At 42.7% G+C, this 25,548-nt stretch overlaps 2 protein-coding genes across 5 annotated transcripts in view; one reads left to right on the top strand and one right to left on the bottom strand.

Annotated features, from left to right (window-relative positions):
- RGS8 (regulator of G protein signaling 8) overlaps positions 1-21,976 on the bottom strand; it is a 167,657-nt gene extending 145,681 nt beyond the window's left edge. Inside the window, exons 1-2 of one of the 2 annotated variants that reach the window (XM_058701566.1) lie at positions 21,874-21,976; positions 15,458-15,573 (exon numbers count right to left, since the gene is read on the bottom strand). In XM_058701566.1, coding sequence (XP_058557549.1) covers positions 15,458-15,573; positions 21,874-21,928 — 171 coding nt within the window. In that variant the 5' untranslated portion in view covers positions 21,929-21,976. Of the gene's footprint in view, positions 1-15,457; positions 15,574-21,873 lie in introns of those variants that run through there. The other variant, XM_058701571.1, reaches the window with a different exon arrangement.
- NPL (N-acetylneuraminate pyruvate lyase) overlaps positions 21,956-25,548 on the top strand; it is a 38,546-nt gene continuing 34,953 nt past the window's right edge. For 2 of the 3 annotated variants that reach the window (XM_058701576.1, XM_058701579.1), the window contains exon 1: positions 21,956-22,068. The gene's annotated coding sequence lies outside the window, so the exon portion shown is untranslated. Of the gene's footprint in view, positions 22,069-22,164; positions 22,284-25,548 lie in introns of those variants that run through there. The other variant, XM_058701578.1, reaches the window with a different exon arrangement.

Genomic DNA, 25,548 nt, shown 5'->3' with positions numbered 1-25,548 from the left:
AACAACCAGAAAAGATACTTCACTTCCTGGCTTGCTTTTTTTTTTCCCTCCCAAGAGCAAACCCCACAGAGGATAATCAGAGTTTGGTGAGGGGAAAAGGACATCAGAAAGAAAGTGGGGAGGGATTTCCCTCTGAGAAAAAGATCTGGCTTGGTTTAGGGAGAAGAGAGACTGACTGAAGAGATCTCAGAGGAAAAGGCCCGATGCCCCTTGGGGAAGCTGGGAGGCTGTGTTGTCATCTGGGGTTCTGTTTTAGGACCTCAAGGGCCAGAGGGATCCTGGGGCCAAAGACGGCAGCCATTTCCACGGAACCAGTAGAGATAATTGTTCTGCAAAACGTTGGCCCTGCATAAGACACTAGAATCTTGACACAAGCTCACTGGAAATAACAGGGATTAGTTCAGAATGACAGAGGCTAAATTTCCTGCCAGTCCAAAAGGCTGGGTGTCCAGAGCCAAAATTAAGGTGATTTACAGAAACAAAGGAAATGTCCTATTTCTTGGATACTTTTCTTTTCACCATGAGATTTATTCCCACTCTCTTCCTGTATGAAAATATGCACAGGATTTATCACCTTCATAAATTACTTCTGATTCAATGCCATTACTATAATAATGTCACTCTTACTCATATGCATTCTAAAATGCTTTTCTGGGGCAGGAGGGTGGGGTGAAAGGGGAAAGGAATGGAATTATGCACAATGCTGGTCCTGTCCCAGAGAATGTAGCTCATGCCATGCCTACCGGGGGCATACATTTTGGGGAGCCAAGGGGTGATACCCAGAGTTCTACGCCTGTCTCAGTCTGACTTGATTACAGTTTCTTGTTTGCATCCCTAGCCATGTCTGCTATAGAACCTTGGACATAGGGGATGACATAGCACAGTAGGTTCTGGACTCAGACTCTCTGAGATGAAAAGCTCTGCCAGCTCAATAAGCTATGTCATATAGAGCAAGTTTCCTAATCCTTCCATTTTCTCATCTGGGGATAATGATATTCTTACTTCACAGGGATATTGTTAAGACGAAATGTGATAATTTTTTTTAAGTTTATTTATTTTGAGAGAGAGAGCACAAGTAGGGGAGGGGCAGAGAAAGAAGGAGAGACAGAATCCCAAGCAGGCTCTGCACTGACAGTGCACAACCTGATGTGGGGCTCGAACCCACGAACTGTGAGATCACGACCTGAGCTGAGATCAAGAGTCGGATGCTTAACAGACTGCGCCACCCAGGCACCCCTAAATGTGATAATTTTAAGGTGCTTAGCACAGTGCCTGCCACGTGGTAAGCTCTCTTAATGTTAATTGTTATTATCAGCTTTTATTAGAGTAGGCATGTAAAAATGCTGGATGAATAAATGAAGGATGTATCTCAGGGTATTGAGAGCAGAAAATTACCAAAGAAAAATGGAACTGGTGAGGTTATCTCCCACTTAGGTGTTGTTCTGGGCCAAATACGGCCACACTTTGCTTTTGTGACTGAAGTACATATATTTGGGCACACATCACAATCCTGAGGAGGTGGTCAAATACTGCATGGAGCACACTGTCTCACCTGGTGACCCGTGGCTGACACTGGCAAGAACTTGGGCCACAATGAAGAATACACTTTGTGGTTATGCCAAAGAATCTTCTTCTTCTTTTTTTTAAGTTTTCTTTTAATGTTTATTTATTTTTGAGAGAGCAAGACAGGGTGTGAATGGGGTAGAGGCAGGGAGAGAGGGAGACACAGACTCCAAAGCAAGGCTCCAGGCTCTGAGCTGTCAGCACAGAGCCCGACCTGAGCCGAAGTCGGATGTCTAACCAACTGAACCACCCAGGTGCCCCTGCCAAAGAACCTTCTTCCAGAAATGCTAACTGCCTTCTGTGGGAATCCATTTGCAATTCTGGCCTCAAGTAGCATTAGAATAAATCAGTTTCAGGAATAATGGGAAATCAGGAAATGTGTATCCTTCTGAGGTTGTATTTAAAACACCCCTCAGCCAACAACTCAGCAGAGTGAACAATTGGACAGTAGCCATTTAAAAACACCCACATTTTAAGAAATGGTGTTGATACATTCCTTTCCAAATATCCTCTAGGAAAACTTCTGCAATGAAATAAAACTGATGCATGTATGTTCAATAGCTCTATGTTGCTTTCCCACCAAATTTCAAAGCAAGAATCACAAACATGTCATATTTTCTCACATCTTTGGGCCTTTGCCCATGCTGTTTCCTCAGCCTGGAACATCCTCCAATACCCACCGTCATGCTATCCTAACCACCCCGCTAATGTCAGCAAATCCCAGCAGTATAGTGCAGAGGTTAGTGGCACGGTTCAAATCCCATCTCTACATTTCCCCAGCTAGGTATCATTGGGCAAGTTACTTAACTTATCTGTGAGTCAGCTTCCTATGGGGATGATAAAATAGAGTTTGGGAGAAATTAAACAGGTTAATATATGGAAGATGCTTAGAACAGGACAGTTCGTGGAACAGAGTAATCACTAGATAATTGGTGTCATTCTTGTCCTTCACATCCTAGCTCCAGCTCCAAACCCCTGGGAAGGTTTCTTTCATTCCCCTGGGCAGAGTTACATACTTCTTTCCCCATGCTTGTGCTCTCTCTACTTAGTATGTATCACACTCAATTACAACCACTGGTGTGCATGTCTGCCTTGCCATGATGCACAAATATGAGGAATGCAAACACCAACACTTTACCTGGGGAGTCTCCAGGCCTTACCACAGAGCCATGAACATGACAGATGCACAATAAATATAAGGTGAATATATGAATGCATTAATTAAATGTTACGTAAGCTTTTGAGTTCCCCAAGCCATGTGTTCCCCTCCTTGCATGAAACTGTTGAGTGATCACTGTTGCTGTGCATGCTTCTAAAGCCAAAAGAGGCAAGGTTCTGAGCTACCTCAGAGTTTGTGCACTAATCACTGACATCATAAAAATTCGTCATTAGCACCATTAACAGAGTGGCTCGCTGTTATCACTGAGACGGCAGAGTGACTCGGCCCAGCACGTTATCGCTCGAGATGAGACTTAGCATTTCCCCCAGCAGCTCTCAAGCACTGCGTTCCTCCAGCACTGCCCGGGACAAGGGACAGGTCACCCTTCTGAGGGGTGATGTGGGAGTGCTTAGTCACAGTCTATCTGCGAGCAGAGAAAGGCTTTGGCAGGAATGTGATCCGAGGAAACACTGAAAATAGCAAGTCCACTGAAGGCCAAGGGAACTTCCTCTTGTGAAAGTGGGAAGAAGGGCTTGATGAAATAAGCTGCTTCCTGGCGGAGGAAAGAAAACATCCTGTCTGAGCTGGACTGAGAGAGAGAGAGAGAGAGAGAGAGGGGAACCAAGGAAAGTTCTGGAGGCCTTGGGAAGGCAGGGAAAGCATCAGATTTGGAATCAAAACAATCAAATCTTAATCCTTCCATTTGGTAAGCTTTCTCCACTTCAAAACAGAGAATCAAATGAAGGCCACCAAAAAGCACCAGATAAACACAAGACGTGATTCAATATGGTTGGAAAAAGCCCCTTCACAAGGGAACTCACAGAAGGGGCTCCACCCAGAACAGAGGCCTCTCCTTCTTCACTCCAGGGTAGAAAGAGATGTCTCTGCCTCCTTTTCATTTAAATTAGCAAGTTTTATTTTTTAATTTTTTTAAACATTTATTTATTTTTGAGAGACAGAGCGCAAGTAGGGGAGGGGCAGAGATAGAGGAAGACACAGAATCCGAAGCAGCTCCAGGCTCTGAGCTGTCAGCACAGAGCCCTACGTGGAGCTTGAACCTACAAACTGTGGGATCATGACCCGAGCTGAATTTGGACGCTCACACAGGTGCCTCTAAATTAGCAAGTTTTAAAGAAGTTTCAAAGGACAATAAGTTTCAAGGTTTCCTTGGAATAAAACACTTTATTAGGAATCTGCCTTTGCTTTATTTTTTGGGTTTTGGCCAGTGTAGCTTTAACATATATGAAACCATGCTGCGTGATTTATGGCCTATGTGGAGTTTTCTTACCTTTCGAGCAAACATTTACCACGCAAGCAGTGGTGTGCTCTGGGAGCTGTCAGCAGCCAGCAAGGACTGATTTTGCACATGTCCTCCCAATTCCATGTTTTGTGGCACTGCATCCATAGCTTGAAATTAACCGTGGTGGGAGTATTTCACCCTGGCAACTGACAAATGCTATAAATTAGGTTTTTTTTTTTTTCCTCTCCCAAAGTTGGCTTGCCAGCACACCACTGACTGAGCCCAAAAGGATTCAAGAGTCCCCCAGCCATCCCTCTCCACTCCAAATGCCACAAAAAGGCAACTGAAACCACATACACAAATATTGGATGGGAAACATTACAGAGATACATCAAATCTATGCAGACAAAAACACAAAAACAAACTGAAAAACCGTGGTAAATTATCTGTACATTCCTACCACACAAGGTTCTGGCAATGAGGTGTTGATATTTTTTTTAACTAACAGTAAATGTAATATGGCCAGAGAATTTTGAATCAGCCTTATCTGGAGCCACAAATGAATATACTCAAAAGACATACATATTACTGCTGGAATCCAAATATCTCAATTGCACACTGAGGGCAATATAATGATGGAATAACTGACTTGTCAGAGTAGGTGATCTGTCATTTATCCCAGTGAGCAAATGTAGTGGTGCATTTTTAGTCTTGTAATGGCCAATGAATAATAATGGTTAAATGAATTAACAGTCTTTGTTTCCTCTTATACGTTTTATCTATTCTCTTAATGTTTAAATGGATTGGTCCTTTTTGTCTGGAACTCTAAACATTATGCTATGTTCCCAAGGCTGGCAATTGTGATAGGGGAAGTACATATAAGATACTGGATGGTTCTCAGAGGACTTTTTTATATGCAATTCCTGATTAATGCTTACACACACCCTCTAAAGTAAGGTGCACCCATTTTGAGAGAAGGAAAAAGATGTTCGTCAGGGTAAGAGCTGTGGACTCTGCACCCTATTGTGATTATTGCTACTGAACATTGGAAGATGGCTATCATAGCCATCAACACCATGGCCATAAGAATGACTACCAAACTGCCCCTGCTTCTTTCTGTCACTCTCACTGTCAGGAAGCTCAGGACAAGAGCTTGTCTCACGTCTATACACTAAGTCTCAGGTCAAAATTTTAAGTGAGCCAATATCTTGTCTTTTTTTCCTTTCTGCTGTAGGATGAAGATCCTCCACCTAGCAAGACTCTCAAAATGGCAGATGCCCACACAGAAAGGAGTTCAAATTCTGGACATATATTATCACTATCATTATTTTTATTATTATTATTGGCATCTATCTTATTCATGGCAGCTTATCTTTTTTGAGACTCCTTTCTAAATTTAGGGAAATACTCAAATCATGAGTCATTACCACTCCAACACAGGAGTCAGAACACACTCTGCAATCTGAGGATTCGGGCACATGAATTAGTTCCTGCCAGTTAGGGACACTACCACAAGATACTGATTCAGAATTAAGCAACAAAAGGAAAGAGGTGCTCCATGGGCCTTCCATCTTTGCATCTTCGCTGGTGAGGCAGAGGCAGAGGTGTCTGGTTTTGTAGTGACTGTTCTCCAGGGACTGAAATAGTACTTTTCTTATGTAGAAGCAGCAACTGTATAGAAGCAGGAGCTTGGTTTGGGGTACTGTACCCCAAGACTTATCCTCAAGCCATTTTCCAGTCCACTCAATAGTTCTGTGATCCACCTGATAATTTTTTTTAAGTTTATTTATTTATTTTAAGAGAGGGAGTACCAAGCAGGCTCTGCACTGTCAGCACAGGACCCAATGTGGGGCTTGATCTCACAGACCATGACATCATGACCTGAGCTGAAATCAAGAGTCAGACGCTTAATCACCTGAGCCACCCAGGTGCCACCACCCAATATTTTTAAAAATAAAATGCTTTTTCATTTATTCAGCAAGAGTCAGCTTCTATTTTTTAGAGAACTCTGACTAATACAAGAACTCTAATACAATTATTTTTCCTATTTCTCAGATATGGAAACAGAGCTTTAATTGGTTAAATTGCTTACAATCACAAAGTCAGTCAATGAGAGAGCGAGAATTTCAACTAGGACTATCATAATCCAAAACCCACCTCTAAACCAGAAAGATTATACCACAAGGCCATAAAACTAATGAATCAGAGTTGAGTCACTGCTGTTTTTTAATATATAGTCTCACCTGAAGTTCTGAAAACTAAAGTGTCATAGAAGAGGACACAACACAAGTCTTCTTACCTGATGTGCTTTCCATGGTACCTCTCATCCTCATAATCCTGCCATTTTTTTTTTTTTTTTGCTTTATATGTTTTGAGATGAGTTTTTAAGTGTAAATGAGTTTAAGAATATTGTACAGGAAGGAGGGGACCAATTGTTTCTTGCATCCCACACTTTCCTTCTGTGTTGTGTCCATCTTACCAAAATACATTCCTTGGTAGTTCTTTCAGCAGGAGTCTATTTTTAAATTATTTACCAGAAAATGCCTTTATTTTTTTCCTCAATTTTTTTTTTTTTTTTTTTTTGGAGAGAGAGAGAGAGAGAGAGAGAGAGAGCAAGCAGGGGAGGGGCAGAGAGAAAGGGAGAGAGAGAATCTTAAGCAGGTTCCATGGCCAGCATGGAGCTTGATCTCACAACTGTGAGGTAATGACTTGAGCTGAAATCAAGAGTCAGATGCTTAACCGATTGAGTCACCCAGCTGTCCCAAGTTTTTCCTTATTCTTGAATGACAGTTCAGTTGGATATTTCTAGGTTATTTTTCACCAACACTTTGAAGATATTATTTCATTGTTTTCTAGTATTGAAGCTGATAAAAAGTTTACTATTGATCTGCATTTGTGATTAATGTTTTTCTAGTTGTTTTTAATGTCTTATTTTTCTTTAATAGTCTACAATATCAGCCCACTGTGAGGTTTGTTCTTAGTTATCTTGCTTGGGACATGCTCAGATTTTCATTCTTAGGACTGTTATCTTTCAACAATTCTGGAAAACTCCCAGTCATGACCTCTTCTAGCATTGCCTCACCTCTGCGGGATAAACTGCCAGGATCTATAGGATCTACTTCTATTTCCTTTGGGAAAAGAATTACCACTTTTTTTATTTTCTGGGAACACAGCTCTCCCTGCCTCCCTAATGGGTTTGTGATATGAGAAGTGACATGTGCATCTTCTAGATAGTGCCTTTAAAAGACATGGGCAAACATGATCCTTTTCCCTTCTCTGCGACCCCGACCCTGCCACCGCCACTGCTGCTTAGGATGCAGACTCCAGGACTAGAGCTAAAGAAGCCACAGATTAAAATAACAGAGCCACTCACCAGCCCTTAGTATCTGTTATATGGGAGAAAAATAAATCCCTATCTTCTTCAGGCTTCTATATTTTAGGTCTTTTTTAAAAAAAAAAACAACTTCTATTATACCTTAAAAATTGTACCTCTGTTCTCTACTCTCCCCCTTATGCCTTCCTTACTGCGTGTGAACCTGTCTGCATATGCGTGCCCGCGCACGCACACATGCACACGTGTCTCTCCTTCTTTTATTTCTCTTATTTTCTTTTCTCTTATTCATATTCATATTTTCTACCTCGTTATTTCTCCACATTGCTTTCGAGGTGAATGTCTTTAGATCTTTCTTACACTTCACTTGTTCTCTTCAGATGTCTAATGTGCTATTTAACACATCCCTTTGAATTTCTTTTTTTTTTTTTAACTTTTTTTTTTTTTTTTTTTTTTGGGACAGAGAGAGACAGAGCATGAATGGGGGAGGGGCAGAGAGAGAGGGAGACACAGAATCGGAAGCAGGCTCCAGGCTCCGAGCCATCGGCCCAGAGCCTGACGCGGGGCTCGAACTCACGGACCGTGAGATCGTGACCTGGCTGAAGTCGGACGCTTAACCGACTGCGCCACCCAGGCGCCCCTCCCTTTGAATTTCTAAAGTCAACAAATATGTTTTTAATTTCTATACTTTCTATTTGGTTCTTTTGCAAATAAACCTGTTCTTTTTACATAATAAATTATTTCATTCTACTCCTTCCTTTATGTCTCTGATATTTAAAACATACCTATTTCATAACCTCTCTCAGATATTTGAAGTTAGCTCAGTTTTGGGGTAACTAACTTTCCTCTTTATTTTATCTCCAGATTCAGGGTGACTTATTTCCTCATTCAGTTTGTAATTTTTTTTAAGTTTATTTATTTATGTTTGAGAGCAGGGAAGGGCAATGAGAGAGGGGGAAAGAGAGAACCCCAACCAGGTTCTGTGCTATCAGCACAGAGCCAGATGTGGGGCTTGATTTCATGAACCATGAGATCATGACCTGAGCCAAAATCAAGAGTCAAGATGCTTAAGTGACTGAACCACTCAGGGGTCTTGGTTTGTAATTTTTAATTAAGACTTCATCTTCAGCAGGACCATTTATCCCAATGGATATCTGTGTGATAAGTTGTAGAAATACCCCTAACACAGCAGTTTATTTGTCCCTGGTGAAATTCTGAGTTTCAAAGGTCCTAGGCCAGCTTTTATAATTTCTCAGATTAACATTTCTATACCCATAGATAATATAAACTTGAAATCTATATCTACACATGGTAAGGCCTGGGGAACACTTACATTTTCCCACTAACAGCCCCAGACCAATTAAAGCTTCCTTTCTGCTTCCCCACAACAGTTGTGAATGTTTCTCTAAGGTAGTTACACCCAGGTGGTTACACAATCCCTTCACAGATGAGGCACCCCTGCTGGCCTCCAGGATTTATTGAGAGAACTCTGCCACAGAATTGTCAGATAAGATACAGAATATCTGGTTAAATCTGAATGTCAGATAAACATTTTTTAGTATAAGTATGTCCCATTCAACTTTTGGAACATACTTATATTTGTAAAAGTATTCATTGTTTATCTGTAATTCAAGTTTAACTGGCATCCTGTACTTTTAAATGCTAAATCTAACAAGCCTAGTCACAGTTCTCTGCCTAAACTTGGCCCTTGGGGCCATATATCCTGTCCCCACAAGGGCCTCAAAATGCCAGCCTCCAGATTCTGGGACCTTTATGTAGCTCCAGCAACATTAGCTACAGTTATCACACTGGCTCTGAATTCCTTTTTCATACAGAGAACTAGACTATTTTCCTTACTTTTTTCAAGACTAGTTGTATATAAATATTTGAAATTTCTGCCACATTTTATCTAGACTTTCTGCGTGGCAGTCACGGGAAGGAAGGCTTGTCCATGTCAGCGCAGGCTGCCACTGTCACAAATACTTGAGTTGCGCACGGCACCATGCCACCCAATGGAAAGCCTGGAGCACAGAGGGGTTAATTCACCCAAATTAATTGGAAGATGAGGAAATGTGCAGGCACAAGTCCTCACAACTTGTGCTCCGGGGATGTTGCCCATTTTGGCAAAAGGAAGTTGTCCTATAGGATGGATTCTTCAAAGAGAAGCAAACACGTCCCAGTGTTAGCTAAGGTTTGACTTCTCAAGAACCTGGGTATCCAAGGATTTCCCCTATATTTGGAGGGCCCAGGAAACGCAGTAAAATTCTGACTTTACTGCACTTTATTTTCACTGGGCCAACTAAAAGATGAGAAGCTAGATGGGGAGGTAAAAATAGAAAATTATTAACTAAAAGGGGTTGAAACATGTATATTTTACGACCTTAAATTAGTCAAAATCTAGAAAATGGAAGACACCAAGTCATCAGATGAGAAAATACAGTGCTTTTGTATTGAAATGTTTCAGAGAAAAGCCCCTTTCAATATAGTTCTAAATGAAGTCCTCAGAATAGAAAAAGAGTATTTTGTTTTCATTTTAGACATGGAAAATCCCCTGGACCAAAAATTCCAAAATCTTTCCCAGATAGTTTCCGATTTTTTTCAATAATTCCACATCCCCCACATGATTTCCAGGCAGAGCCTAATTTAGCCTAGACCCAAATATTCACCAAAGATCGCAAATCCAGGCTTTTAACATGTTCCCAAAATGATGAAATTTAACTTCCTGTTTTTGTATTCTCTGTGTTAAAGGTATTGATTTGTTCAAGATAAGCATTTTTAAAACACCACAAATTTTGAAACTCTGTTTTGGTACATATATATATATATATATATATATATATATATATATTTTTTTTTTTTTTAGTATTCCATAAGTCTAAAAAATTGATCCATGCTCTGAGCTTTCTGCCCCCTGCCAGGTTCTGCTGCTAAAAATTCATGTTATAAAAGCCTTAAAGAGTATGCATACCTCCCATTATCTCCTAGCTTGATGTGAGTCAGTGAAAATAAACTACACATTCTGCTAAATATGAATCATTTATAATTCAAAGAAAAATAGAATAATGCTTCTGAAGCTTGTCCCTTGGCCCCGAACTTCTTTGCTGCATGAAATCTGAAGCTCTAACCTACCTCCACCTCCAAGATCTGTAGGAATCCCTTCCAGGACAGGTCTAGTCCACTCTAAGAAAACTCACTGGATGACAGTCCAAATTATGACTCTCCAAACTTTCAAAACAAATTAAATCAGAGAATCATAGGATTTTTTTAATGTTTATTCACCCAAATTAATTGGAGGATGAGGGAACGTGCAGGAACACATTTGAGAGAGAGAGAGAGAGAGAGAGAGAGAGAACAAGTGGGGGAGGGGTTAAGAGAAGGAGAAAGAAAGAGAATCCCAAGCAGGTCCCACACCGTCAGCACTGAGCCCACCACAAACCGTGAGATCATGACCTGAGCCAAAATCGAGTCAGATGCTTAACTGACTGAGCCACTCAGGGGCCCCAAGAACCACAGGATTTTAATAAATGTTTTCAGAGTAAACCATGTAGCTTAGAAAACATTTGGAAATTTCACAAAAGCATAAAGTGGAAATAATATATATCTTCATCATTCAGATACACTTCTTTGCATAAAACATATGTTTAACAAAAATGGAATCATACTCTAGGAGTTGTAGAATTTTTTTTTGCTTATCTATATATTGTGAACATGTCCCACTACGTTAAATGGTTTTGCATGGTAGCATTTTAGTGACTACACATTCCATTTTTATAAATATGTTAATTTTTTATTGGTCCTCTATTTGGGGGCATTTAGATTGTCTCCAGCCCTGTGATAATTATCCTTGTAGAAGAGTTATTCTTGCAGCCAGCCATGATTACATCGTTAGGATAAATTCCCCAAGTAAAAATGATAGACTCCAGAATAGGCACATTTTCAAGGTTTGAGGTATCCACTGCCAAATTACCTTGCAAAAGGTTTATCAATCCTGCCAGTAGTATATGAGAGTTATCTATTTACCTACTTTAAGGAGTCTTATATAAACTAGTGATTATCTGTCATGCAAAAGTACTCTTCATTAATGAAAAGGATTTTCAGCATGATTTCTGTAAACACTGAACTCTCCTAGTACACTGTAGTACATTATTCAATTTAAAATATGATTTTAAGTTTCTGTGGAAATGTTCTGTAACGCATTAATAAAGAAAATAAGGCATTTCTCTACTTGATTTTCATTTTAAACAGAGAATGCCACCTCTCAAAGAATTCTTTCCCTTTCTGCCCTCATCTAGGCTGAGAAGAGATACCAAAGTACAGCACAGTTATTCTGCTCTTCATCCACCCTCTATTTCGTATTCAGTTTCCCATCATGCACCAGATAAACACAGCAGCCCTGACATGATGAGAAGCCTTCCCTGAAGACTACAGCCCACACTCATCCATCCCTTCACTGAACTCCTATTATACTTATTGTCTGTACCACACAATTAGCACTTTATTATATACTGTCTTGTTCTCTAATTGTCTGTACCACACAATTTAGCACTTTATTACATTCTGTCAGATTCTGTAATTGTGTCATGTATTTTTGCCTTGTCTCTCCACCTAGATTATAAGCACCAAAGTGGCAAGGGCCCTGTCTGGTGCTGCTTCGGCATTCCCCACAGTACCAAACACTGCCCTAGGAACAACAAAGTGGGCTTTCGACAAATACCAACTGCTTTATTGGTTGGTGCGTGGGTTGGGAGACTGGTAGATTGATTTTGTGATGGGCGGAGCTATGGAGAACTCAGAATGGGAGATAGGGAAGGTGCTGAGTGACAGGACACCTGGGTGCTCTGGTCATTCTAGCCACTCCTCTTCAGTAGGACCTGTTCTGTCACCTAACAAGTCATTGAGTTTCTGAGTTTTTCTATGTACAAAGAACAGGGAAACCAAAACATGTGACCAGACAACAGCATTTTTAAAATCACATGAAAATCACATGCTTTTCATCTGAAGATTTTCCATCGAACATTCTCCAACATGGGAGGCACTGCTATGCAGAGAAAGAGGTCACTCTTTAGAATTAGACAGACTTCTTACCACCTGTGTGACCTTCAACAAATTGTTTAACACCTCTCTCTCCCTAAAATTAAACCCTGGTTCGTCATCTCTGCAATTATTCCAATGACCGTGATTATATGTGATATCGCCACTGAGTATCCATAAGACTGCTGGAGTATTCTTATTTTTTCCAATTTGTGCAAATGCCATGCCTTGAAGTAAGTGTTAAACATTGTTATTATAATAAACATAATCAGTACCTCTTTTAGTCTCACACACTAGTTGAAGAGGATTGACCTTGCCTGTGATTCATGGGTTTGTTTCTCAGAAAATAAGCTCAGGTAGTTACACAATTTCTTGATCTTTCTCTGTTGGAGGGTCGTTTACACTCAGTGGTCTACCAAATGACACCAGACCTCCTTCTAGTAAATTATAAGAGAAGAAACACCCGATGTCCAGCATTAGCAGATCCATGCCTCAGTCTGTCACTTTTACCTCTACTGTAAACATTTAGGTGACTGGAGCATTGAGTTAACCACATTTCTCTGAATTTGGGATGATACAAATAAAATGTTCTGTTCTTGTATGTCATCTACCTTTTCCCTTTCCAGTCAATATGTTTTGCCATACTGTACCCTGTCATGTTTTTGTCCTTGTTTCTTCAATTGGCAGGTGCACAGTAAAATGTAACCAAACAGTTGTTCAACATGTTATTCTCTCAAAACAAGACCAATGGAAGCTCCCAGAAGTGCTGCTCTCACCCTGCTTCTTCTGCTCCCCTGAAGACACAAGGAGCCCAGAGAGCCTTGAATGGCTATTTTGTAGGGTAGGGGATGTCCCTTTACAAATAGCTCCCCTCCCTCTGTGCCTGTTGCCTGGATGTCCTTTGGTAAAGAGGAGAGGCTTCCTTTTGCATATCTAGGCGAAATGACTGTGATCGATTATTCTTCAAAAAAGTATTTATCAAGGTCTGCCCCATGAAAGCAAGGACTGGGTGTTGGCCAAAGATGCATTCCACACAGTTAGGAGCTCATACTTGAGGAACTTGGGGAAGGAGACATGCCAACATATAATTACCACACAGTGAGATAAGTGTAAAGAGAACATCTGTGGCCAGGGTGCCAGCCCGAGTCCAACTGTGCCTATCACAAAAGGTCAACTTTGATAAATCTAAGGGCACAGCTGACCTGGCTAGGAGTTGATTAGACTCAAGGAAGCTACTGCTGGAAGACAGTTTTGTGGCAGCCTTGGGTGGAGAAAGGGGGACAGGAAGGGTAGGCTTGGGGTGGGGAAGTGGGGTGGGTAGGAAGAAATGCCTGGTCTCGGTCTTTAGTTCCCTGCCTTGGCTCCATGGACTCACACCTGAGGCCTGTGGAGCAGATCCTTCAGGTGGAGAGGAGGAGGCTCAGTAAGACACTCAAGTCTCACTTCAGCAAGTCATGCTGCTCTGGGACCTGGGTGACAGAATGTGGCAAAGCAGAAGAGAAAAGCTTCTCTGCACAATTTTAGGCACCAGAAGACAGCAACCCTGGCTTAAGAGTGGCTGGGACTGTAGCTGAGACCAGACACAGCTCCCTAATAGCTGCACAGCAGAGGACACCAACAAGGAGCTCAAAGCAGAAGAGGAAAGGATGGAAGAGGGCACAATGGAAGATCCACCCTGCCTCCCAGGCAAACCAGGGGAGACATGGAGTCCGGGGCGGTTCTGCACCAGGCAGGTGGATGCCCAAACCAATGCAACATGAGTTCTTACCATGGTTATGACAACCACTGCCATTTGTGCTGATGCTCAAACAAAACTTAGGGAAGCACAGGTTCTCCAACACAGAAAAAATAGAAAGAACACATATTTTCTGCTCACAAGATTAAGCACAGTAATGTCTATCCTAGTTGGTAATGGAACTGAGGTCTGGTAAGGTGGAGAGACAAGAGGTGCAGGATAAGTAACAGAAGGAGATTCAGACAGTGACGCTGAGGACTGGGCGGGGGGGGGGGGGGGTTGGTGCTGGTGAAAGGGGGTCAGCAAGGTGAGCAGAGGGGTGTAAGCAAAGCTCTGGGTGGAGGAGCTGCCTGCAAGATGGAACAAAAGAGAACAGCCCTGAGTCTGTAGGCAGACTGGAGTCAGATGACTAGACAGAAATGTCCAGAACCAAATTCTAAAAATAAGACTTCTTCCCTGAGCCAAACAAAATTAAATTCAATTTCCAAGTACGTGATTGAATAGAATTCAAACAACAACAAAGCATTTCAAACAGTGCTAAAGGGCACGCTGAATACTAAGTCCGTCCTCCTCAGATCCCCGCTCCCAGGAGGACCCATGGATAGCTGCTGGGGAACACCAGGACAACCACATGTTGTTAAACTGCTTAAAGGTTCTCTACAGACTAGTAAACAGCTGCTGCTTCAAGCCACTGGAGTGCTGCCTCCTCCCCCCCAGAACTTCAATCAGTCATTACAGGGTTAAAGCTTAGATATTAGGAGATCCCCAGCACGCTTCCAGATCTCAAGCCAGCAGCCATCCCTGTTCCCAGAACCGACCCAGTTGTTAAATATTTGACTATCACTGTTATCCTTCCAGATAACATACCTTCACATGCAGGTACGCCCCTACACGCACCTTGTTTTCCTTTAATACAAATGGCAGAATTGAATACCGTTCTGTACTTTGCTTTGCTTATTTTTTTAACCTACTTGGCCCACCTTTAAATGTATGGCCAAATATAGATTGGAGGCATTTCTTTCAGAGCTGAGATAATTTAGCCGTAACTAAGATACCTAGCCTGAAAAATGGAGCACAGGAATAGAGTGAGATTTTAGAATAACTTATGGGAACTTTCCAGTAGGCCTGGAAGAACCTCATCAATGGGGGCCATGGAAATAACACTGGAAGCTGGGGCCAGCAATGCACGATGGCTTGAGCAGAGGAATGAGGAGGGGCAGGATCAACAAAATTTCCCGGAATACCCCTCAGGAGGCCATCTGAGCTCCCACCCCCTTCACCAGCTGACAGAAGGGGCCTAAACTTCCCCAAGTCCAGACCATTAGTGCCGAGTTCAGCTGTTACCCAGAACTGAAGCAGTCTTAGGTGGAAGCAAATGAAATTTCAAGTTGCACTTACCTCACCGAACACTTTCCAGGGAGTCTTCCTTTTGCTCAAAGAGGACATAAAACGAAACTTCTTCATAAATGAGCTAAAATACATTTCTCCTAAGAGCTCCATCTTCACCTCAAATGCTGAAAGGAAGCATAGAGTGATTTATATTCCTGAGGGAGAAAATACTTATAAACTAAACTTGAACCAGATTTTTAAATATCCTCTCCCTATAAAAAGTCAAGGGGCTCTAGGGTGGCAGTTCGTTGAGCATCTGACTCTGGATTTCGGCTCAAGTCATGATCTCATGGTTCATGAGTCTGAGCCCCACATTGGGCTTTGCGCTGACTGCTTGGGATTCTTGGTCTTCCTTTCTCTATCCCTCCCCCACTCACAATGTCTCTTCCTCTCCTCTCTCTCTCTCTCTCTCTCTCTAAATAAATAAATAAACTTGAAGAAAAAAAAAGCCAAGGGACACTTGGGTAGCTCAGTCAGTGAAGCATCCAACTTTGGCTCAGGTCATGATCTCACAGTTTGTGGGTTCAAGCCCTGTGTCAAGCTCTGTGCTGACAGTTCAAAGCCTGGAGCCTGCTTCAGATTCTGTCTCCCTCTCTCTCTCTCTCTGCGCCTCCCCTGCTCCCAGTCTCTGTCTTTGTCTCTGTCTCTCTCTCTCTCAAAACTAAATAAACATTAAAAAAAAAAAGCCAAGACCACTGAGTGTACTCTTTTTATAGCCATATTTATCTTCAAAACCCAAAGAAGTAGTATGGGAGGGGAAACTTAATTTTCTGTGTCTGATTTCTGTGTCTCCATACATCATTTTTTCATTACTTTAATATTAAGGAAAGAGAGATTAAAGAAGAATGTTTGCCATTGAAGATGTCAGCTCCATAGATTTTTGGGAAAGGGAGGATAGGGAAATGGGATCGGAAAAAGATTACCTAATATTTTTATTTTTACTGATATTCCCAGAAACTTGCAGTTGGGGAAAGAGTCATTAAATGAGAAAGCAATTTCTGCTGACAGACTGTCACCTAGTGGTGAGTCCTTACCTAATTCATAATATGAGCAGCTATTGAGCTTTGGGAAGCTTTTGGAAGACATGTTTATTACTCTTTAGATCCCCGGGGAACCTTACAGAGTACTGTTACAAGTGGACTAGACTCACTTGCATGCGTCCCAACAGCCTCATGTTCATCAGGCAATACCTAACACAGGCCGAACATCCTTCAAAGGAAGTTTGCCTCTGTACTTTTCTGAATATTGTCAAAGAAACCTGGCCAAGCAAAATTAATATTAACTTCCTTTTCTGTTTTCAGACTATGGCCCCCTCATACTTTCCCCCTTGCTAGTCATCAAACTAGGCCCACATTTTCAAAGGGTTTTCCAACTATTAGGGGATGATAAATCAATGTGGGTAACCCATTGGCACATTGGTCCATACATACAATTCAGAAAGAGGTCTCAAAGTCAGCAACAAGGCAACATTGTCCAGATTTAATATACATCAGGAATCCCTCCCTTCATGCTCTCAGAGAGACACTACAGTCCTCTTTATCTGGATCCAGTGTCCTCAATGCTCCCTAGTTCTTGTTCTCTGTGTTCATACCACCCTTCTCGGCCACAGGGGTCCTTACTCTTATATCAATACCAGTCAACAAGGGGGTAACCCTCCTCCCATCAGTGCAAAAGGCTATGTTCTGGCAACAGAGCTAGGATGCCTCTCTCTGTTACCAACAGTCATTCTGCATTGCATAGTATTTCAACTACTTATTGAGTGCCTATGATGTAGCAGGCACTAGATGTGTCCCAAGGAACAGAACAGACAGACCACTGCCCTCACAAAGCTTACCAACTAACGGGGAGAACTAAACACACTAATAAGTTGTGACAGGAATGGAAAGAACACAGTGCTAGGAGGAGGGTCTGCACAAGTCAGCTTCTCAGGAGGGTTACACCTGAGCCACGATCTGAAGGATGTGTAGCAGTCAGACTGAAGAAAGGCCGCCCAGGCAGGTGTAAAAGCCCTGATCTTGATAAGGACTTGGGGCTTCTGAAAAACCAAACAGAAGCCAGAATGCTATAAACTAACTCCACTGGAAAAAAGATGCCGACAATATTCCAGGAGGTCTAAAATCCACAATCACAATAATAGCATTATTCATAATAGCCAAAAACTGGAAAGAACTCAAATGTCCACCAACCAATCGATGAATAAAATGTTGTATATCCATACAATGGAATATTGTGTGGGTATAAAAAGGGATGAAGCAGATTCCTGCTACAATATGGATGAACCTTGAAAATACTACACTAAGGAAAAGAAGCCAGACACAAAGGACTACATGATGCATAATTCCATTTATATGAAATGTCCAGAACAGGCAAATCTATAAAAATGGAAAGACTAATGGTTGTTTAGAGCTGGGGGCCAGGAGGAGGAAGGGAATGGGGCGTGACTGCTAACACATATGGGTTATTGGGGGGGGGTCATGAAAATGTTCTAAAATTGTAGCAATGATTGCACAACTCTGTGACATAATAAAGAATATTGAACTACCATATGCTTAAAATAGGTGAATTGCATAGTATTGAATAGCATCTCAATAAAGATTAGTATTATTAAAAGATTATTGCTATTAAAAATCCGGAGTCACAGAGTCCAAGTTAAGAATGCCAATATGGAGTTACATCTCTGTTCATTTTTTTCCTTTGAGCTGGAAATCAATATGCATTCACCAAAGGGCTGAGCCAGGAGACAACTGAGCACAACTACTCTCAAAACTGTCCCTTCCTGTGACCCAAGGGGTTCTCTGAAACGCAGCTTATGCATAGGACTTTTCTCCCCTCAAGAGACATCCTTCTACTAGTAGGCACTTAGTCTCAGAAATTAACCTATAAAAGGGAAGAGTCTTTGTCATGGGGACTAGCAATCTGTCCAACTTCTAGTCATGGCCTGCTTCCTTCTCTGAAGATCTATGGACTTTGATGCAAAAATAAACTTGTGCTTTTCTACCAGCCCCACCGACATACCCACACAACCAGAATTTCCAGGAGTGATTCTCATACCTATAACTTGGTTGTATTCCTTTACATGGAATGCAAAGGACTGTTCTTCCTCACCATGGAGAGAACTTTCTCAGGCCCACGATGGAGAGCAACGCTTCAAGACCCAAATTCCATTCTCCTTCCTTCATGAACGTTCCCCAATGTAGCAGTATTCTGGCTGTCTACAATCCATTTCCTCTTTCCTGGTAAGGACAACTGTAACATTGTCATTTATAATAAAAACTATAAATTTGGTCTTCCATTTCTGGCACAGAGCTCCTAAAACTCTTGACATTTCCGAAGAGATGAGAGCAATGAATGTCTTTTGTTATGTTAATGAGGTGACTAGCTTTTCGAAAGCATCTTAGGATAGGGGCTGGTTGCCAAGAGAATCAATCATGTGATTAGAAGGTTGAAACTTTCGGTTCCATCCCCAACCTTCTCCAAAATTGAATCAATTACCAATGGCCAGTGATTTGATCAATACTGCCTATGTAGGGGCACCTGGGTGGCTCAGTCAGTTAAGTGTCCAGTCTGCTCAGGTCATGATCTCACAATTCGTGGGTTCGAGCCCCATGTCAAGCTCTGTGCTGACAGCTCAGAGCCTGGAGCCTGCTTTGGATTCTGTGTCTCCCTCTCTCTCTGCCCCTCCCCCACTCACACTCTGTCTCTCTGTCTCTCTCTCAAAAATAAACATTAAAAAAAAAATACTGCCTATGTAATGAAGCCTCCATAAAACCCCAAAAAGGAGGGTGGGCAGAGGATTTCCAGCTGGTAAATATGGAGATTTGGGGAGAGCATACACTTGTGCTCAGAAAGGACATGGAAATTATGAGCCCTTTCCCCATCCCATGCCCTATGCATCTTTTCCACCTGGTTGTTCCCAAGTTATAGCTTTTTATAATAAGCCAGTGATCTAGTAAGTAAAATGTTTCTTTGAGTTCTATAAGCTGTTGTAGCAAATTAATCAAATCCAAGGAGGGGGTCAAAGGAACCTCTGGTTTATAGCCAATGGGTCAGAAGCACAGGTAATAGCCTGGATCTGATGTAACATCTGAAGTGGGGGTGGGGCAGGGAGGGCAGACTTCTATGACTGAACCCTTAACCTGTGAAATTTGATGCTATCTCTGGGGAGATAGTGTCTGTCGGAATTGAGTTAAACTGTAGGACACCCAGCGGGCATCAGAGAACTATTCCTTCTTAGTGAGGGGAACACCTCCCACACAGTGGAATTGGTACTAGAACATTTCAGCACCATGACAAGAAGGTAAGGGGAACCTTTCTGGGAAGGTTTCTCCAAGTCCACTCAGGAACCTGTGATAAGACTCCACTGTCAGCACCAAGGATGGAACGTGTGGCCAGTCTGATCAATTACAGTGTACTGTATCCCCCCAAGCTCTTTTCTCCACATCACTGAGTTTCAAACTTGAATTGTAGTGAACACAATACGATGAGGAACCCCAACATATATATTTTTTTAAACAAAGCAGAGTTGAAGGGAGTAAACATCTCCAAATCCAACCCTCTTCGCCTGCAGGTAGATAAGCACTGAGCTCTGCGCTGTGGGAAAAACAAAGAAATAGGACAAGGTACCTGCCTTGAGCACCTCGCAGTGGAATGAGGGGGCAAGAAAGAAAAGCATAAAAAGTAATGATGATTAAATAACACTGTACAACAATAAAAGAAAGGCCACAGAGCCCTTGCCACTTATCAGACAAGTGTTAGAGGACTTCGGGCCAGCAGTGAACCTTGGCTGTCTCTCCCTTCTTCTAAGGCCTCCTCCTTGTCTAAGACTGCTCAAGTGTCAACCTCCCCCAGGAAGACTTTTCAGAAATGCTCTCCTGCCTCATCATGCCCACACACTCACCCCTCTGCCCAGATCAGAGTCTTTCCCTCCCTCAGTGTTTCATACCTTTGTACCAGCATACATATTTTTAAAGGTAAATGTCTTCCCCACAATTCATTGGAGAGGCTGTGAGTTTCTTAAGGGCATGTAGTGGAGGCTATGATGCTCCCCCTCCACCATTCCAGTGAGACTCTCCCCACCCCCTTTCTTTCCATAGCTTCTACCACAGGTGTCAGCCCTGTATGACCATCAAGGCTCTCCCTGCCTTCTCCCTGGGTCCCTCCCCAAGTATATTTCCTGCACCTCCAATCCAGTTTTAGCATCTGTTTCTTAGCAAACCCTAACACACTATTATAAGTCATTGCTTTGTACTACTACATATATTTAAACAGTAGTTTATTCATTTAACATGTTGGTTTATTGGTTGACAATATTAAGCCTGATGTTCTATAACTTTTGGGTACTGAAATACTTAATTTTGCACGTATTAAAGTATGACTTTGAAAAAACTTACTAACGTCCCATTAGGATATATTCTTGTTGACATTCTTAGACATAACTAGGACTTTTCCCTTCCTTTTTTGCAGGAAAACATAGAGTAGTGGTTAAAAGTATCATCTCCCGCACTACTTGAGACCAAATCACAGCTCAACTACTCATGGGCACTGTGGCCTTTGGCAAATTACTCAAACTCATTAAAATACTTTTTTTTTTTTTTTCTGATCTTTAGAATGGGATGGTGCTGAGGCACCTGGATGGCTCAGTTGGTTAAGCGTGGTACTTAGGCTTAAACAGGACTTCAGCTGAGGTCATGATCTCACCATTTGTGAGTTCCAGCCCCGCATTGGGCTCTGCACTGACAGCGTGGAGCCTGCTTGGGATTCTCTCTCTCTTCCTCTCTCTCTGCCCCTCCTCCACTTGCACTCCCTCCCTCTCAAAATAAATAAACTTAAAAACATAGAATGGGATGATGGTTCCTCAACTGTAAAATATGACTTTAAAAAATAGTATTCACGACAAAGGATTGTTTTATGAATTGATTAATGAATTAATTTCTGGAGCCACATGCAATGAAAGTACTTCTACAATGGGTTTAAAAGCATTTAAAATGCAAACTAGAAAGCCCTAAGGGAAATTTATTTTCCCTAAATGAATTAAGCATAGGCCATTGTCTTTTATGCAAAATTGAGGATAATTCACATTAACAAGAGAAACCTGAGGACTTGTCTATGTTTCTGATGTATTGGCACAGCATGTGACACTAGAAAGTAAACTCTTGACATTCCTACAAGTAGAGATATTTTGTTTAAAAATAATTATCCCGTTCAAAACTCTTTCAGTTGTTCTCCAGAATACGCAGGAAAGCTACCGCTTTAGAAACGAATCCAATTTTAATATCCGTTCATCACCTTTGAACATGAGGGCATGTGGGGTTGGGGCAGCAGCACCAGCCTGAAAAGCACAAACGGGATCCCCGACTGGCAGGCAGGGTTCTCAGCACGCTTCGGAACCGGCAGCCCAAATTTCAAAGCTCACAACCACGAAGTACCTGTTGCTGCCGAGCCCTGGACAGAAGTTAAAGCGAACAGAAGCCCAGGAGGCATCCGCAAGCGGTACGACCCGCGCAGCAGAAAGGGAAGGGAGAGTTTGCCCCGCGGAATCTGGGCGCGCGTAAACACGCGCCGCGGCTCGGGAGGCGCAAGCTCGGAAGCTCGCAGTCCCGGCGCCTCGCCCACACCCCCAGGTAACGCGGAGGGAGGCTAAACTGCACATGTGCTCAGCGTCCAGGGCGTGCTGGGCGCGCGGCTCTGCGCGGGCGCGTAGGCACGTGGTGCGGGGCCGCGCGGCAGCGGAGGAGAGAAAGGCCACGGCGGGGGCGCGGGGCGGCGCGCAACACTGCGGCGAGCGGCAGCAGCGGCGGCGGCCCACCCGCGACCGAGGCGGACCCGGGCTTATCTGGTGAGCGCGGCCCGCGCGGGGCGGATGGGTGGACGGAAACCTGCAGCCCACCCGGGGATGGGGGCAGGGGGCCAGGGGGGCAGGGGGGCAGAGGGGCGGGGGGACGGGGATGGCCCGGAGGAGAGGGGAAGGCAGAAAAGCTGGGACGTGGGGCTAGAGGAAGTGCGAAAGCGACACGCTGCAGTCCTGGGGCAGGGGTCTGCACAGAGGGACCACTCCCCTGGATTCTTTCCGGACCGCATAGCCTTCTCCAAGGACCCTTCAGTGAGCTGAGTCAGCTGTGGAGTGGAACAGACTTTATCATTGCATTTGACCCAATGCCTTCATTTTATGGGAACTTGGTTATGTTTCTGCGTTTTGGTTTTGTTTCTTTCGTTTCTCCATTACTTTTCTTCTTTTGCGTGTATTTCTCGAGTCATTCACCATGCCCAGAGTTGCATCCTCCGTCTCGCCCAGAGATTTTTTTTTTTTAACTTTGCCCTTTTCCGAGGATTTGACTTGAATTCTTTGTACTAAGTGTTGGTGGATAGAGATACAAGATTTCAAGAGTAATAGCCTCTCCCCAGCATCTCTATTAACATTCTAAATTCGCATTGAGCCCTAGGGTGGAGAACATTCTAACCACTTGCTTTTGATACAAGCTACAAAGAATGCCAAAGCTTGACGTTAACAAGTTTATTTAAAATTTGAATGTACAAAATATCAATCATTACCTATTACAGTTTTTGTGTCTTTTACCCCCATCTCTTCCTGGAAATTCAGCATTCACAAAGTCAGCAAATTTTGGTCTTTTCGTGTACTGCTCTGTGCAGAGACAGATTTTTTTGAAGCTGTTCCTGCTCCCTGGTGGCTGACGCTGTAGAAGAGGAGCCAAAACCACCCTGCTAATAACATGTAACATTTTTAAGGAAAAGCAAGTGTTTGAGGGAATTTTGAGGAGTAAGAAGTTGTCTTCTTGGGAGATCAGGGAATGTTCTTTAACTTGTACAGTGAGTTTTAAAAGTTGTCTAGACTCAAGGGGCTGAAGTGGGAGATAGTCATTCCAGATGGGAGAACCTAAGGAAGCAGGCCAGATGGGAAAAGGCGGTTAGGAGCAACAGGGAACACTTGAGCTAGTGCCCTTCAGGCATGAAGAGATTTATACAGAGCCCTGGACCAGGAAGTTTGGCATTTCTCCTACTGAAGCCAGGGGAAGTCATTAGCATTTTCTGAGCTGGGCCAAGGCAGGCTTAGAAATGTCTGTGCTTCCAGGAGATTAACCTGGAAGCCTATGTGGATTGGAGGAGGAGAGTGGGGATTAAGGTAGGAATTCCTGACTCTGACCCCACATCCCTACAGGTTCTATGTTTTTGAGATTTTGTAACCAAATTGCATTTACATGCACTTAATTTTGTTTCTTTCAATCAAAGCCATATATAAAACTACCCATCCAAGCTTCTGATGATCCTAAGAGTATCTGTAACTGCCCTAAGTGTGAAATAAATGTAACTAAAAGCTCAGAATACAGAAGTCTAGTGTGAACAGCCTAGCACTGTTTGAATTAGACTTTTGGTGCTGACTCTAGCTCTTGAGACTGTTATCATTTGAGCCTTCTTGAGTCCCTTTGGGCCTCTTAGACCTGGGGTTGTGCCCGTTGGTCTAGATAAGAGGTAATAAAGGGTAAGTTATGAGAGAGGCAGTAAGGGGGCAGGGAAGGAAGATAAGAGGCAAGAATACTTGCTAATGTCCTGTAGCCATCTGGTGCGACTTCATACTGTACTTGCTGTGTGCCAGGCACCGTTGTTAATCACTCTACAAGAATTCATTTAATTCTCAACAACCTATGAAATATGACTACTGTTATTGACAGGAGTGAACACCGAAGCACAGAGAAGGTAAATAACACTTCCAGGCTCACCCCACTGGGAACTGGTGGAGCCAGGATGCAGACCCATGGTGTCTGACTCCAGAGCTGATGCTCCACCTCCTCCACTGTAAGGACTAAAGGAAGCAATCATAGGGGACAGGTGGCAGGTTCAGTCTGAAGTGTCCTGAGTTCAATGCTTGCAGGAGTGCCCGGTGGAGATACGCAGCAGGCATAGCGTCCATCTCCTTTAATGCACAGACGTTCCTCTGGGATAGATGGGCCTATGTTATTGGCCTTGTGTTTTCCCCATGGCCTTGATTACATTTGTCTCAAACCGCCCAACAGGATTTTGGTCTCATCTTCAAACTAGGACAGGGCAGAAAAATCCTAGTATCCCGTATATCACGTAAGGTTCCCCTTTATTGCCCTTCAATACAGAGCAAAACTACCTGAAGGATTTGGGCTTAATTTCAGGAGCAAGTCTTGCTAGGGACGTATCTGTAAGGGGGGGGGGATCACGTTGGCTTCCTATAAAAGCAGTAAATTTTGCCACAGTGTGCCCTTTCATGTCTTTGTCTTTGTTTTGTCCTGTTTCTGGCTTGAAGGGCTCACCTGAGCCAGAACTCTTGGAGGAGACAGAAAAAGTAAAAGATATGATCTTTGTAATCTGTAAAGTTTATGCTCCTATTTGGGGAAATGAGGTTAACAGTTATAAAGAGCAAGCAAAATGAAACAGTTGATAATTGTTACGTTATGTGGGTCAACTTTAAGTATAGTGGACACTGGGCTTTTTAATGTGCCAGTGACCTCAGACCTGTAATATACCCCAACTTGTCCATTACCTATAGACATCACCGTGTTTGCTCTAAGCCAACCATGTTTTGTCTAATTGTCACCAAATACTATTTGGTTATATTTTATTTTCTTCTTCAATTTTTAAGACTTTGCATTCATGGCTTCGCATTTTTGTGTCTTACAGTTCAAAAAATAATAACAGTTCTGTAACTAGGTAAGTGGAAAAGCTGAGAGTTGAGCCAGGCAGTCAGCCTGTGGAATCCAAGCTATTAACCACGATACTCTCTTGCCTCTCATTGGCTGTTTTCGACAGCCTCTTGGCTTTTTTACACTGGTGCAGACAGGTGTATTCTCTGCCAGATGGGGAGGGATCCTTTTGCCCCACATAAGTGGGGTCAGGTTGATTTTCTCAGCCATGATCACCCTGTCTGTGGAAGTCATTATCCAGCTACAATTTGAACACCTCATTCAATTACCTACATATTCATCCCTTTTTAATTGAACACAAGATGTCTTACCAGGTAACTCAGTGCAGGAAAAGCAAAGCCAAATGAAATGTATTCCTTGTCCTAGGGAGCTTGGTCTAGTGGGGGAGAGATGAATAAACAATTATGATACAGTGTA

The sequence above is a fragment of the Neofelis nebulosa genome, chromosome 15 (assembly GCF_028018385.1).
Source record: "Neofelis nebulosa isolate mNeoNeb1 chromosome 15, mNeoNeb1.pri, whole genome shotgun sequence".
NCBI classification, from domain to species: domain Eukaryota; kingdom Metazoa; phylum Chordata; class Mammalia; order Carnivora; family Felidae; genus Neofelis; species Neofelis nebulosa.
Note: the sequence above shows the minus strand (reverse complement) of the source record. Positions and strands in the feature narration are given on the sequence as shown.